The sequence below is a fragment of the Homarus americanus genome, unplaced genomic scaffold (genome assembly GCF_018991925.1).
Source record: "Homarus americanus isolate GMGI-L3 unplaced genomic scaffold, GMGI_Hamer_2.0 scaffold50281, whole genome shotgun sequence".
NCBI lineage: Eukaryota > Metazoa > Arthropoda > Malacostraca > Decapoda > Nephropidae > Homarus > Homarus americanus.
The window spans coordinates 2727471-2742563 of NW_024742338.1; the positions used below are offsets into that span (position 1 = coordinate 2727471).

General features: G+C 40.7%; 1 protein-coding gene across 1 annotated transcript; it reads right to left on the reverse strand.

The window, feature by feature from the left end:
* Nucleotides 1–6: 6 nt before the first annotated feature.
* LOC121876867 (sulfotransferase family cytosolic 1B member 1-like) lies at nucleotides 7–10778 on the reverse strand. The gene is made up of 6 exons (XM_042382368.1): nucleotides 10673–10778; nucleotides 8850–8996; nucleotides 8144–8327; nucleotides 3569–3751; nucleotides 532–806; nucleotides 7–403 (listed from the first exon to the last, which is right to left on the reverse strand). The coding sequence occupies exons 2-6, from the start codon at nucleotides 8993–8995 to the stop codon at nucleotides 199–201; spliced, it is 993 nt and encodes a 330-aa protein (XP_042238302.1). The 5' UTR covers nucleotide 8996; nucleotides 10673–10778; the 3' UTR covers nucleotides 7–198.
* Between the last annotated feature and the right edge of the window lie 4315 nt (nucleotides 10779–15093).

Here is a 15093-nt window from a genome sequence, read left to right on the forward strand (position 1 = left end):
CTGTACTATGAATTAATAATAGTTTATTATATAAACTCATATCAACATGACAATTAAAACATTAAGTTATCAATGTTTAGTAAATATGTGGGTTGTTTAAGGTTCAGTCTGTTAGTGTTGCGCTACTGTATTCAACACCAGCTTTAGGATTGTTGAACCCTGGCATACTCAATTTTATTTAAGGTATTCCAGGTTGTATTATTCATATTTGAATTTGATGTCCATTCCTTGTGACTTTTCTTTAATCCATGCGTCCATGCGTTTATTTTGGTCACTGGTAAAGGCGTTCTTCCAGTCTCCTGCTACACCCCTGCGGAAATGGCTTCCCGGGCCTTTGTTGGCTTTGGCTAGTTCCAAGTTATTTGTGGCCTTCATATTGTCGAAGCTGGTGCGTTCCATCACCCTGTAACAAAACATGCCCGAGGGTGAGAGGATTCCTAAAATTTCCACCTGTCTCATAGTGTTATGTTACATCAGAGAAGCAGAAGAGTGTCTTGTAGTGAATGAATATTTTAGTAATACAGTACTCACGTCTTCAGCTTCTGCTCGCTAAGGTCCAGCTTGAGGAAGTCATTCAGTTTCCTCAATTGTCCCAGTAAGTCATCCTTCATGTCTTCGTAGAACATAAAGTGGAGGTTGTGATGATCCTTGAGGCGCCACGCCTGTGAAATGTGCTCCCAGTAGCCGCCATCTTCCAGGAGAAATCGTGCGCAGTCTTCCAGATTACCCTCATAGCTCTTCTTGTTGGTAAAGAAGTGGTATATAGAAACACACACGTCTTTTGGGTTGCGGGCCACATATACTACCTGTAAGAAGAGGACTTATGTCACCAAACATGATATGCTACAACTGCTAGAATTGTTATTATTGGACAGTGATTACGTAAGATCCTCAAGATCGTCTTAGCGATGTGAAAGTGTAAATCGATGTCGGATTTTTAATGCTAGACGCGATTGTATTTTTTAAAACTCAATCTCCACTGACATGGAGGTACAGCCTACAACCACAAAATCATTGTCATGTGAAAAAGCTTTTATTTTATTTTGTTACGGAGTTGTGGTCACGGCTGTGATAAAGGCCAACCAGGGAGTGTAGTACTGTGCCTTTAGTTAAATCAGTTCATAGTGTCATCAGTGACCGCGGAAGAGGTTGTAAATAACTTAAAGTGGATACAAATTGACAAGCAAGCTGGTAAGGCACCACTGCCAGCAGAGACCAAGTCGTGTTATAGGTGCCTCACAGACTTTAAATTTGATTTTGTTTGTGTGCTTTCTCATGGACTGAAACTGTGCCCACAATGCAACATTCACAGGGAGATACAGTGTACACAGTGATAGCACAAAGAGATATAGTCGTCGATGAGAACGGTAAAAGAAAGTATAAGGAAATAATAGTTAAAATAAAAAATAAATATATAAAATCAACAAGCTTGGCTATCCTAAAGGTCATCCTATTACCGCCCCAAAGAAAGTTTTATTTTATTTTCCTGTGTTTCTAAAGGACTGATTGGGTGTATAAAATCCGTTATTCATAGCAAAATGCAGTGTACATAGAGATAGCACGTAAATACTGACAAACGCCGAAGTGAACTGAAAAAAAGAAGGAAAACAAAAGACAACTCTAAAGGCAACAGGGGAGGTTAAAACCAGCAGAGGGCAGCTAAGTGCTGTTATTTTTCTTTATTTTTACATAGGTGTAGATTTCTACACAGTCTGTACCCCTCCCCCCCAACAACAATCATGAGTATGATATGTGATTACTGCGGGGGGATGACGGATATGGGTGATACAGGCCTGACCCTTGCAACGTTTAGGACGATGCAAGCTGCCGTAAAGCATGAAGGCTGTTGCTGGTATTGCTCTGACTGCGTAGTCAAGGTGAAAGAGGCGATTGCAAGCCATAGGAGAACGAGTTGGGAAAGAAATCCTTGCTAAGACTGAGGAAGTAGCCGATAGAATGGAGGTGGTTGCTAAGAGCCTTCAGTGGTGAGCATTCGCAGACACTAGTTTCAACGTTTTTACACCTTGCACCCCTGCTTGAATGTGATGCAAATAACGCAGTTGATGCTTTGAAGTCACCATTACAAGCATGTGGACTTAATTTGCATAACATGATTGGTATTGGAACCGACAAAGCGAGTGTGATGGTTGGCATTAACAATGGAGTTTACCAGAAATTGAAAGAAGAGGTTCCTTCCTTAGTACATATCCGATGCGATGCGTATGTCATTCAGTCCAGTTAGCGGTGTCACATGCAAGTTCTGAAACCATGCCGAGGAACCTAGAATTTCTCGTTAGTGAAACCTGCAACTGGTTTGCGAGATCTTCCTCAAGGCAGCAAGCACAAAGTAACCTATTTAAACTCATAAATGATGGACATGGGCCACTCAAGGTTGTTCAAGCCTGCCAGACCCGTTGGTTTTCTATTGCTTCTGCAGTGCAAAGATTAATGACTGTGATCCCACAAATTTATTGGACGATCTGACACTTCTCATTGAAACACTGGTGAATAGTGATACTACCTTCTCATTAACATCACAGAGATCCCTTCACCTGCAACTTGGAGAAGTATCTAGCACCAAAACTGTATCTTGGTTACGAAACTGTGAAAATTTCAGAATTGCCAGTGCATCTGTCTGTGGTGCGACAACAAAGCCTTCGGGAACGATGCTCTAAATTTTTGATAAGTCTCATCAAGCAACTTCGCCAGATAATGTATGAATATTGAAAATAATGTCACTGTTAAGTGTCTCAAATGCTTTGCATGTAGTAAAAAACTCCATTGCCCTTCTTCTAGAATCTTTGAGTGTTAGTGCACAAGACTGATATTAAATTGTAGAAAAAATTTCAACCAATTCGGGCAATTCCTTCTGGTGGTCACCCTCTTCTACACCTTTACCACAATTTTATTTGTATGTTAGGAGTATCATTTTCCCGCAGTATCTACCTTCATTCTTTTCCATAACTTGATACCAGAATTACAGTATACCCACGTGTCCTTAACCTCGAGCCAACGCTACCAATGGTCAGAGGTGATGGAATAACTATATGGAGTAACATAATCATGCTTCAACTAATACCTATACTTAATGAAGAAAAAGAGAGAAGAAACAAGGTTGAAGAGTTTAAAAGTTAACAGCAGGGGGATAAATTAATGAGAAAATACACCAAAGAAATCCCTCCCTAGTAGCAGAACCCCTGTAAATAACAGTGGCAAGATACAATTGTTCAACTTAGTGCATGTGTAAATCACCTCACCATTACCTGTGAACACTAGTTAGGTCAACAAGTGGTGTAAAAGTGAAAGTGGGTCCCATAGGTGTGACTGCCCAGTAGGGAGATTGTTGATACAGCACCCTGTACACTAAGCCTTTGGTACACAAGGGTGCAGCATGATCAGTACTGCATTCGGCAGTATGAACTTCCCCAATTTATAAACTTAGGTACGGAGATCGAACAACCAACCCACGGAACAAGAGGTCAGCGCTATATCCACCCGACCGCTGCTCTCCCTACAGGTGGTAAAACAGCAGAAATTTCGGTAAATTTTCTCAGCCTCAAAGACATACCTTGCATGTGTTGAGAAGATGAGGACCTAAAAGGTCCAGTGCAAGATGCCAACCCAGGATCCTGCGGCCCTTGAAGGCGGCAGCCAACTGAACTTGCACACCATCCTCTACCCGAGCTCCAGGGCACACTTTGTTCAACATCTCCACGTCAGGGTGCCCAGGGTATAAATTCTGCCTCAATTCCTGAAACAACCACTTATACCTAAAAAAAATGTGCTTCCTCAGTGCTACAGTCAACAAATAAAAGTTGGATATTTTAAGGAGGTCCTGTTATTCCTTAGTTAGTGTAAAGTGATTTACCGTTAATGTTTGTTGTGAAAGCTGGGTAAGTTTAGTAGGCACCATTATTGTAATGGCCATCAGGTAGGGAGGTAGTATAGTGCTACTGCCATAGTCACAATGTAATGACCACGGTTGTACACGTCAGTTAACGTAAAATCAGACTATTCATATTACGCTCAATAGCCCACAAAACATGGAGCTATGTCTTCTTTATTGAGTCCCCCCTCTGAGGCGACCGTTTTCTCATCGCTCCTAAGCGTGGGTGCCATCCATTTTCTCTGACTTCCTGAAACCAACATCTCTATAAAGTTAATTTGAATATGAGAGAGGACACCATTGTTTTGAGTCAACTTAGAGATGTCTGATTACAGTTAAAGCATACAAGATCCTTTGTGAGTGATGTTGAAAGCTTTAACTGTCTTTATTGTTAGTAACATTGGTTAAGTGAGTGTTGAGTCTGCCAGTACAAATGACATCCCATGATACTGTCCCTGGGGATAGCCATGAATTTCCAATTGATACTGAAGTTAGATTATTTTGATGCTCAAACATTAGAGAATCTGATGTTTGTAGTCTAGTTAGTGTCAGTTGTCTATTCAAGAAAGCCATTAATCTCCTGCAAGAACCTGTCAAACTTCTTATTTCCAAGATATACCTATACTTTTTTACTTTTATCCTCTTCGCCACTGATCGGCTCGTTAGCCGCTTGGGCGATCGGTCACGTCTCTGATTACCCATAGAGGGTCCTTGTCTAGAAATTCGCTTATGTTGGGAGAACTAGTGATAACAGCGTGTGTAATTCCACTTTTTCCTGGCAAGCTCAATCTCTGATTAGCTTATATAAATAGACTTGAGAAATTCAGCTGACCCATGGCATTGATTTTTATAGTTAAATGTACAGCGACTGAGTTAAATGTAATTTTTGTCATTGCATGATTAGCCTTTCTGTCATGTGTTCTGCACAGTCCTGAGTTGCCAGTTAGCCGTATATAAGCTAGTGCACGGGAGGAGGGTCACATCTCTGACGCTTCTCCATCATTATCTCAGGTATGTGTACGATTCTCCGTCCGCCATATTAAGTCAGTCTAACTCAGTAAATTTTGTGAATATCAGTGTTCATGTTGTACCAGTGAAATTGTCCTTTACCAAGTGAAAGAATTAATGTAGCGTAAATATCGTCTGTCGTTGCTAGACGAAAGATTGTTTATGATTGAGTTATTATTCACATCTCTGACGCTTCTCCATCATTATCTCAGGCACTGTCTGTGTTGGCACCACTACTGAGGTTCGGTAGTCACCTATGGGCAAGATGGTTCTTGAAGGATGTCTTTAATATGGCGAGATTAGAATCCGAAGATAAGATTACCCAAGGATCGCCGTGCGGAGACAGTGCACCGAGTGTACTCGGCGCTCCTTGCTAGCGAGCTTCGGCTGTCTGTGGCGTAAACAACTCCCGCCACTAGGGGACGCAGTCTTATCCGTTCCATTGATCTGGGCTATATGTATTGAGCAATATTGGTGTCTATGATTGCGGATTAACTACCAGAAATATAGTTATCCCAAGTTAAGTATTGAACCCATGAATGTTGGTGTTACTAGTGGTTATGTTGTTATAGGAGTTGAGTCCACCAACCAGGTGTACTACCACTGAATGTTAGTAAAAGTGCCATGTTGTTCGTTCAGAACTAACAAGATGTGTTTGATAATATCTTAATTTTGGATCTTGTCGAGTGTGTTCTATAATCATCTATATAAGTAATAATTATAATGAGTATGTAATGTTGTAGTCAAGAAATTAATATCTATTTTGCTATGTGTAAAGTAAGACCTAAGTGGTCCAGTCTGGTCTGAGTGTAATTAATTAACATCTTATTCACTTCATATATTAATAAATATTGGATAAGTAAACTGCAAGTATCACCACTCTATTTCTTCTACCCGTTGGTTCTCAGAAAATAACTAGTAACTCACGTGCCTAGAAACTCGCTAACACGCTACCTCACAGTTCACTAAGATATATTATATTCTAATAAAAGTCTGGGTGGTGGCAGGCTACCGTGGTAAGTATACTAAGTGTTATAATAAGAATGACATGGTTTAACGAGATTAATCCATGGTATACAATATAACTAAAGCATAATAATAAATTGAGAGAAAGAAAATATATAAAATCTAGAAAACACAATAATATATATGACAAGAAATAAAGTATAGAAAAGAATATTAACTTAGAAAATATAAACAAAGAAATATAAGATATATACTGATAGAAAGAGTGAGAAAACATTAATAGAAAATATAGATATGAAGGAAGTATATAAGTATTGAAGAATAGAGAATAAATATGAAGTAAAAAACGAGCCCCCTACAGTGGAACAGAGAAAAGAAATCAGAGTAAAATAGTATAGGAAAAGATCCCCTAAACTACGTGTCTGATAGACTGTGGTCAAGGAACTAGTGGACATGGTCTTGGATATTTATTTACCTGTCAAGTACTTTTAATTTACTATGATTTTCCAGGTAGTAGCCACATGTATATTTCTTAAGTCAAACCAGTCGATGTTCTTTATGTCCTCCATCATCACTACTGTAATATTTTAACCTTGACCTGTTCCAGTTCTGTAATAGGTGACAGTTATATCAGAAGGACAGTGTCACTGTCTGGTGATGACTAGTGCCAATGGCGACTAAACCCTCCTTGTTAGTAGTTATGATGACATGCAAGGATTGTGGTGCTTGCTCATCGCTATAGTGAATGAGATTTTTAACATGATTGTTACCGCCACAGTAAGATAAGCTAGAAGAGAGAGAGAAAGAGAGGGATAACCATAATAAGATAAACTAGGCGAGAGAGAGAGAGAGAGAGAGAGAGAGAGAGAGAGAGAGGGTGAGATAAGAGATATAGTGTTGATAACGAATTTGCTGACCAATCTTCTGAGGTGTTTCAATACGAAAACATATGGCCCTCGCCTCCGGGCTGAGATTGCCCTCGAGGGTAGTCTACTGATTTCTACAGGACAGACAACAGGTTGGTTCAGACCACTAGACCCTAAAACGTTTTGACTGTTAACGCTCATAGGAGCGTTATTGGTTTGTTGCTGGAGAAATAAACCCTCAACGTTGACGCGTACCATATAATTCGGTCAAAACCTGTTAAAGAACAATTCTCATATAACAAATATTGTTATCTCAGGACACATAGTATGAATAATACAATCAATATACAGTACATAGCCTGTTAACATCTTAAATATAACTCGCATGTTATAACTCTTGATACAGGAGACAATTTGTATAATATGATCAAATTGCAGTACACAAATATACTGATTAAAGTTATCTAGAGTTTCTTAGCAGATTCTAATACTTCACGATCACTCACGTTTTAGGGTCTAGTGGTCTGAACCAATGTGTTGTCTGTCCTGTAGAAATCAGTAGACTACCCTCGAGGGCAATCTCAGCCTGGAGGCGAGGGCCATATGTTTTCGTATTGAAACACCTCAGAAGATTGGTCAGCAAATTCGTTGTCAACACTATATCTCTTATCTCACCCCCTCTCTCTCTCTCTCTCTCTCTCTCTCTCTCGCCTAGTTTATCTTATTATGGTTATCCCTCTCTTTCTCTCTCTCTTCTAGCTTATCTTACTGTGGCGGTAACAGAGATTTTTAACATGATGGAATATAAATTTGTTTCTCAGAGTTTCTACAAAAGATCTTTAGGGTTATCAATGTAATTTGGTGCACACTTATTACACCAACCACTATATTTGAAGTCACCCATGACAAGCAGGAATGCCATTGCATTTGCTATAACTATTAGAGTATCTCAATTTTCTGTGGTTCAGTAAACTATAATTAATTTGGGGTTTTGTAAAGGCACCCAACAATGACTGTGTGTCTTCCTTTCTGTTAGACTTTACACTATTTCGATTCCACAAAACACTTTTCACTCATAACCTCTTTTCCCAATAACAGGTCCCTCCTGAGTGGTTCGTAAACATGCATTCAACTGGATCAATCCTCTTCCTACACAATAGTTCCCTCACACCTATTACATTATATAAGTTTGATGGATTTTAGGTAAAGTATTAAACTCTACTCTCTTCTTGAGGAATATTTTACACCATTGTTGTTAATTCCAATTACGTGTTCATAAAAAGCATGTATTTAGCCACCTTATGTAATGGGTCGGCCCTCTCTCTGCTGAGTAAAATCATCTGGCGTTAGCTAACTAATATATTAAAAGTGGCGTGCCCGTAGTGAAACGGTCAGAGGAGATATTTTATTAATATACCTTATGAAGCATGAAGCTTCCTCCCCAATTATTAATCTTGGTGGGGTCTGGGGTGTCGTTAGTGTCAATCATGGTTCTCAGAATTTCCCTCGTCCAGACGGTGCCAGACTTCGGAAAGGTCACAAACACTATATCATCACTCCGGTACTCAAAGTTGTAGTATATATCCTTAAGCTGACGGTACCTGATAAAAGTATAGATTACAGAAAGTACCTGGTGTGCTGCGGACATTAGTACTGGCAGGGGCGGATCCAGGAATATCACAAGGGGGGGGGTCCAAGAAGTTGTGGGTGGGGGAAATGGCGAGCACAAGGAAGCGAGCCCACTTAGCTGGGGGATTTCAGAAAGGGGGGGGGGTGCTTCCAGCGCCAGAAATTTTTTTTAAATCTGATCATTATCATGGGCATTTTGAAGCCATGCGCACTTGATATTAGGAGATATCCTGAAGTCAATAGTAAATACTTTTTTCTATACAAAAATGCCTGAGTACAATCCTGCATTAAAGAAAAAGTGTTGGAATTTTCTGGTAAAAAGAGGGGTCCGAACCCCCAGGACTCCCCTGGATCCGCCCTTGACTGGTCTCTTCAAACTCTCGGGATTTTCTATGAGATTACCTGTATTAGTATCCTCTGTATTATATATAACAACTCAAATTATATCTCTCATGGTAGTCACTGGTTTAACACAACAACAGGGGAATACTTACAGTGAGGGCATTAAGTAGTTACCGGGGTTAATGCGGACTACCTTTAAATTATACCTCCGCATGCCTCTTGCCTCTCTCATGGCGGTCTCTTCCTCGCTAATATCCTCCACGGTTATCGGAGACTCGTTCCCCTTTATCACACCCATCCTAGTAACGTTAAAATCATATCATCAGAGTCATTCTTCAAACTAGATACATTCATCTCGAGTATGTTGGCGGCTCTTAAGAGTACGGATCCGTATTTTGGCGGCCTCTGGCAGTGGTCGCTTAAACATAATTATCACAGTGGCCACCAAGTGTTAAAGTATATGACAGTGGTCACCAAGTATTAATGTATGTGACAGTGGCCACCAAGTGTTAAAGTATATGACAGTGGTCACCAAGTATTGATGTATGTGACAGTGGTCACCAAGTGTTAAAGTATATGACAGTGGTCACCAAGTATTGATGTGTATGACAGTGACCACCAAGTGTTAAAGTATATGACAGTGGTCACCAAGTATTGATGTGTATGACAGTGACCACCAAGTGTTAAAGTATATGACAGTGGTCACCAAGTATTAATGTATGTGACAGTGACCACCAAGTGTTAAAGTATATGACAGTGGTCACCAAGTATTAATGTATGTGACAGTGGCCACCAAGTGTTAATGTATATGACAGTGGCCACCAAGTATTGATGTGTATGACAGTGACCACCAAGTGTTAAAGTATATGACAGTGGTCACCAAGTGTTAAAGTATATGACAGTGGTCACCAAGTGTTAATGTATATGACAGTGGCCACCAAGTATTGATGTGTATGACAGTGACCACCAAGTGTTAAAGTATATGACAGTGGTCACCAAGTGTTAAAGTATATGACAGTGGTCACCAAGTATTGATGTGTATGACAGTGGTCACCAAGTGTTAAAGTATATGACAGTGGTCACCAAGTGTTAAAGTATATGACAGTGGTCACCAAGTATTGATGTGTATGACAGTGGCCACCAAGTGTTAAAGTATATGACAGTGGTCACCAAGTGTTAAAGTATATGACAGTGGTCACCAAGTATTAATGTGTATGACAGTGGCCACCAAGTGTTAAAGTATATGACAGTGGTCAAATAAGTGTTAAAAGAGACAGGCCTGGGCATTGATGTGTATGACAGTACACCAAGTGTTAAAGTATATGACAGTGGTCAAGGGCAAAGTATAAGACAGTGGTCAAGTATTGATGTGTATGACAGTACACCAAGTGTTAAAGTATACACAGTGGTCACTGGCAGCAAAGTATATGACAGTGGTCACTAAGCATAATAAGGTGACAGTGGCCACCAAGGTTAGCTGTATATGACACAGTGGCCACCACAAGTATTGATGTGTATGACAGTGGCCACCAAGTGTTAAAGTATATGACAGTGGTCACCAAGTGTTAAAGTATATGACAGTGGTCACCAAGTATTGATGTGTATGACAGTACCGGCAGCAAAGTATACATTAGTGGTCACCAAGGTTAAAGTATATATAAAATATCGAGAAGCTGATGTGTATGACACAGTGGCCACCAAGGTTAAAGTATGACAGTGGTCACTGTTAAAGTATGACAGGTCACTAAAGTATTGATATGACAAAAATACCAAGTGTTAAAGTATATGACAGTGGTCACCAAGTGTTAAAGTATATGACAGTGGTCACCAAGTATTGATGTGTATGACAGTGACCATCTAAATATAAGACAGTGGCCACCTCAATAATACTTTATTGACACAACTTAAAATTTCATTGTAAATACCAATTGAAAGATTCATTTAGTTAAAGAAGCCATCGAGAACTCTCACTTACCTGCTGTACTTACTACTGCTGGAGTATCGTCACAGTGACTTTATCGAGCTCCTTCCTTCAGGGTGTCCGAGATACTGATTGGTAACTGTCACTCTATCAGGGCTCACTTCAGTGGGTGGACGAGTTCACCCCACCTGTGGCGCCACCAAGCGGCTGTCAAATAGAAAAACAGTTGCCGACAAACATATATACTGTATATTAAAGGGGGGAAGATGCACAGATCAGTGACTTTATAGTTTTTTTAATTGTCTTGTGCACTTTATTTTACCATCTACAATAGGATACAATTACTGTGCAGCTATTAATGGTTTAACAACACCAGAAGGAACAGAAACCCGTTTTTTTTCAGATTTCCGAAACATCCAGAGAAATGAGTCGTAGATCTATTTACTGTATGTCAATGTTGACTGTTCATTAGTCGTCTACGGTCAGTCAGAATTAAAAAAAAATGAGCGTGTTCAATTATTATGCTTTTACGTCTGTCACACCAAGACGATTGACAGAAGTCCGAAAGTTATTGAAAAATAAAAATAATTTATGAAATGATCATGCACCTTCCACTTGCCATCTAGACAGGCTTGTTAGTCAAGACTCAGGGAACTGCAACTTTGTACACCTACATATTGCATAGCGTCTTTGATGGAAACGTTTATCAAATGACCGACCATCTAAAGCCTTTTAGAGGTGGTCGGGATAGCGGGAAGTTTGAAAGTATTCGACATCTTTACCACAGTTGCTTTTTTAGTTTTAGATTCAGGTTGCACCAGTAAGTTACTGAGGATCAGTATTTGTTTTGACGATATAAAAATTATTGCTGGTTTCTTTCTCACCTTTACAGCAAACACAGGTTTTCTACAATGAGAGGTAAGGGAATGTGAAACGGCTGACACTGATATAATCAAGGGTTCCTTATAAATAATCAAGTAATTCAAATAATTTACGAGAATTAGGCACAAAAAACACTGCTAATGATTTGTCTAGTCTTGCACTGCTATTCTTTTTTCAGGCTAAAGAAGTGTGAACAAGATGAATACATTAGCTTCATACAGTAGTCTAGCGGTTAAGCCAAAAAACTTCCTTTTTAAGGATGCATTAAAACTGGTGGGTTTATAGATGTGTGAATGGTGAACCGAATATGATCAGGTCCCCAGCTGTGTCTGGCCTGTGAAAGCGACCATCTTGGATTTAAAAATGAACGCCACCCAAATCTGTTATTACTCAAATTTTAGGCTCAAATAGATACATTCTATTAATTTATGAGTAAATGTATGTGTTCATGATAATGATATACTGTACATTGCCCAGTACTTGCCAACAGTGCGTAACAGAGACGTGACCGATCCCCAAAGCGGCGAGCGAGTCGATCATTGGTGAAGAGGATAAAAGTAAAAAGAAACAATTACTAATTAATTATGGTGGTGTCAGCCAACTTGAATATCAAAATGGCTGCTACCAATGAAATTTTTACTTGATTTCTGTAGAATCACTAAGGATGCGATAGAGGCTACCAGGTGGTAAGAGCTTCCAAGATAAAAGCGACCTTGAAATTGGTGTGGCGGCATCAAGCGTCCTCCTATATATTTTTTATTTTTTTTTTAAGAAAGGAGGGTTGAAAGAAGATTAGAGGTGGGGGAAGGAATTTATAGTTCGGAAATTTAAGAAATTTAGGAGGAGGTAAGAGAGGGCGGGCTGACCGCCTAGCTAAGCTAATAGTGTGTGAGGGTTGTGTCATGGGTTAGTTATTGTCTGTCGGTACAGGCACTAGACATCCTACCCTGTCCCATATATGGGTGTTTTGAGGGCCTTATTTCATATTCCGCCGACCCTACTGGCGGATGCTGGTCTAGGGAGGTTGTCTATTGCCTGGCCGTGTAGATCAGGGGTGGTAATGGACCTTTTGAGATTTGGTAACTTTTTGGGAGCCATGTATGGTTGTTGTCGTTATCTGGCGGGAGTCTTTGAAGGAGTTGTTGCTCTGATCGTTCTATCTTTTGCCAGATCCTCCTACCAGAGATGGCACTGGGGTGAGAGGGTTACCCTCCCCAATGATTGGTCTCCAGTTGGTCAAGTTGCCAGAAGTGGGTCACAATAATCTAAAAAATTCAGGGAGATTGTCAAGAAAGCATGGGTACAAGTGTGTTTCTGTGACCTGGTGGAAATCTACCTGCCTGTTGTTTGTCTGTACACTGATACCGATCGTCGGGAAGTTACCGGAGACTGTATTGCACAGTGTATAACTTACACAGCACACCGACAGGACTTAAACGAACTACGTGCCAGGGGATAATTTTATGGTCGAGCGCTTGGTTGTGTGTGGCCATGAAGGTGATGCTGATGCTTGCTCTGCCAACTACCTGAAACAGCTACATACTGTCCAGGGGGTCTGGTGGCAGTAAAACAGAGCAGCAAATTACCTCGATTAATGTCTTGTTTTTGAGTCTTGGACACACTTAATCTTATTGTCTAGTTCATTTCTCAACCTTGTTCCCTCTACCCGTCTCTTGTTCCCTCTACCCGTCTCTTGTTCCCTCTACCCGTCTCTTGTTCCCTCTACCCGTCTCTTGTTCCCTCTACCCGTCTCTCGTTCCCTCTACCCGTCTCTTGTTCCCTCTACCCGTCTCTTGTTCCTTCTACCCGTCTCTTGTTGCCTCTACCCATCTCTTGTTCCCTCTACCTGCACGGCTAGTATATTCATCTCAACACATACTGTAGTCATATTATGCTCCAACGTCGTTCAGATATCTAGACGGTCCGTCCCTCGTAACGATCTTCAAGAGTGAAGTGCTTCCCCGTCTGGAGTACTGTCACCCCGTATGGTCCCCGAGATATGCTATGGACTGTCAGTTGGTTGAAAATGTTCAAAGGAGGGCCACCAGACTGGTGCCTGCACTTCGGCACCTCAACTACCCTGAGAGATTGGAGCGCCTGAACTTGCCTAGCTTATACTACAGATGGGCAAGGGGTGACCTAATTGAGGTGTATAAGCATCTCAAGGGGCACTACTCAGTCGAGTGTCCTTACTTGGAGCTGGCGGACGCTCGCCCCACAAGGGGTCACAGCTCATGATTGAAGAAGCCGCAGGTCCAGAAAACTGTGAGGGCAAACTTTTTTCGGAGTGAGAGTTGTGAACTCTTGGAACATTCTACCAGTGTGTGTTGTGAATGGCACCGAGTGTGAGCTCTTTCAAGACAAGACTTGGCTAACACTGGAGCAGGTTCAGGTACATTCAGGAGCCGGTGCATGCCCAGTACTTGCCAACAGTGCGTAACAGAGACGTGACCGATCGCCCAAGCGGCTAACGAGCCGATCAGTAGCGAAGAGGATAAAAGTAAAAATCCACAAAACACGTGTAAAATTAATGAATTGCCCCCAAAGAGACTTGTTTTCTCTAGTGAGAGGTACTATCCATTTCTATACTTCCTGAAGTGCTCTCTCTCTCTAAGGTAGATTTAAATTATGATGCAACCTGTACGAGTAGCCATAAGTCAGCTGTACCTACCGTGAGCTGAAGCATTCAAGATGTATTGAGTATATGTTGAATGCTTTAACTAGTTTGTTTGTAGTGTAAATTGTATTAAGACGATGTATTTTGACTGCCGGATCATTGTTGCGTCATTCGTGAAGTTACGAGATAGCAATTCAAAACTGAAGTTGTATTTCCTTGATTTACACATCTCAGAGAATCCGATGAGTGTATTCAAATTATTGCCATTTTTGTATTTAAGAAACTCATTAATTTCGAGAGAAGAAACTGTCAACTGTGGTAAAACTCTGAATTGTAACACTGCAGATATATTTGTGAGTAGGCTGGTTGTTATGGTTGTTGACTCTGCCCACAGTGTGATTACGATCCTATGCACTTGACATCAATTTAATTATTATCAAACACAAATTAGATTTTAAGAGTTAACATTCTTTAATCAATATAAGCCCACAGCCTATGTGTACCTTAACAGAGAACAATGTATGGGTGTATAAAAGAGAGCGTAGTTTGGTTAGTTTATTCTGAACACCCTTTCCTCGTCATCCAGGCACTGTTGCTGGAGCTGCGGCAGATAGGGTGTCTGACGCAGGATGTCTTTTGTACACCGGAATTAAGATCTAGAGTGGATGGGCCCGACGAGAGTTGTAGGTCTACGGGTGCGGCCATGTCCACGAGGCATGGGCCGAACTCAGGACGAAGTGAACCTAGCCACAGCATTATGGAGTGTAAACGCACAGCTGTATTCTGAATAGGCCTATGGTAATACCCTGTATGTATCCGTAATTGTTCCATCTCGGGTATCTTATTCCCACCTCGTAAATGGACACCAATGTATCATACGGTGTTAGGAGTTTTAACAGGTATAATATTGACAAGAAACGAGAGGCAAGGTTACATCACCACTCATGGAGTCGTGATAACTGTGTGTGCCAGAGTA

What these genes read in the sequence shown, in the direction of transcription:
- LOC121876867 (XM_042382368.1), bottom strand. Translation starts at nt 8,995, where the DNA reads ATGGGTGTGATAAAGGGGAACGAGTCTCCGATAACCGTGGAGGATATT. An exon ending in AACTACTTAATGCCCTCACT is followed by an intron (nt 8,328 to 8,849) that starts GTAAGTATTCCC and finishes TACTTTTATCAG; the next exon opens with GTACCGTCAGCTTAAGGATA. An exon ending in GAAGCTTCATGCTTCATAAG is followed by an intron (nt 3,752 to 8,143) that starts GTATATTAATAA and finishes TGGTTGTTTCAG; the next exon opens with GAATTGAGGCAGAATTTATA.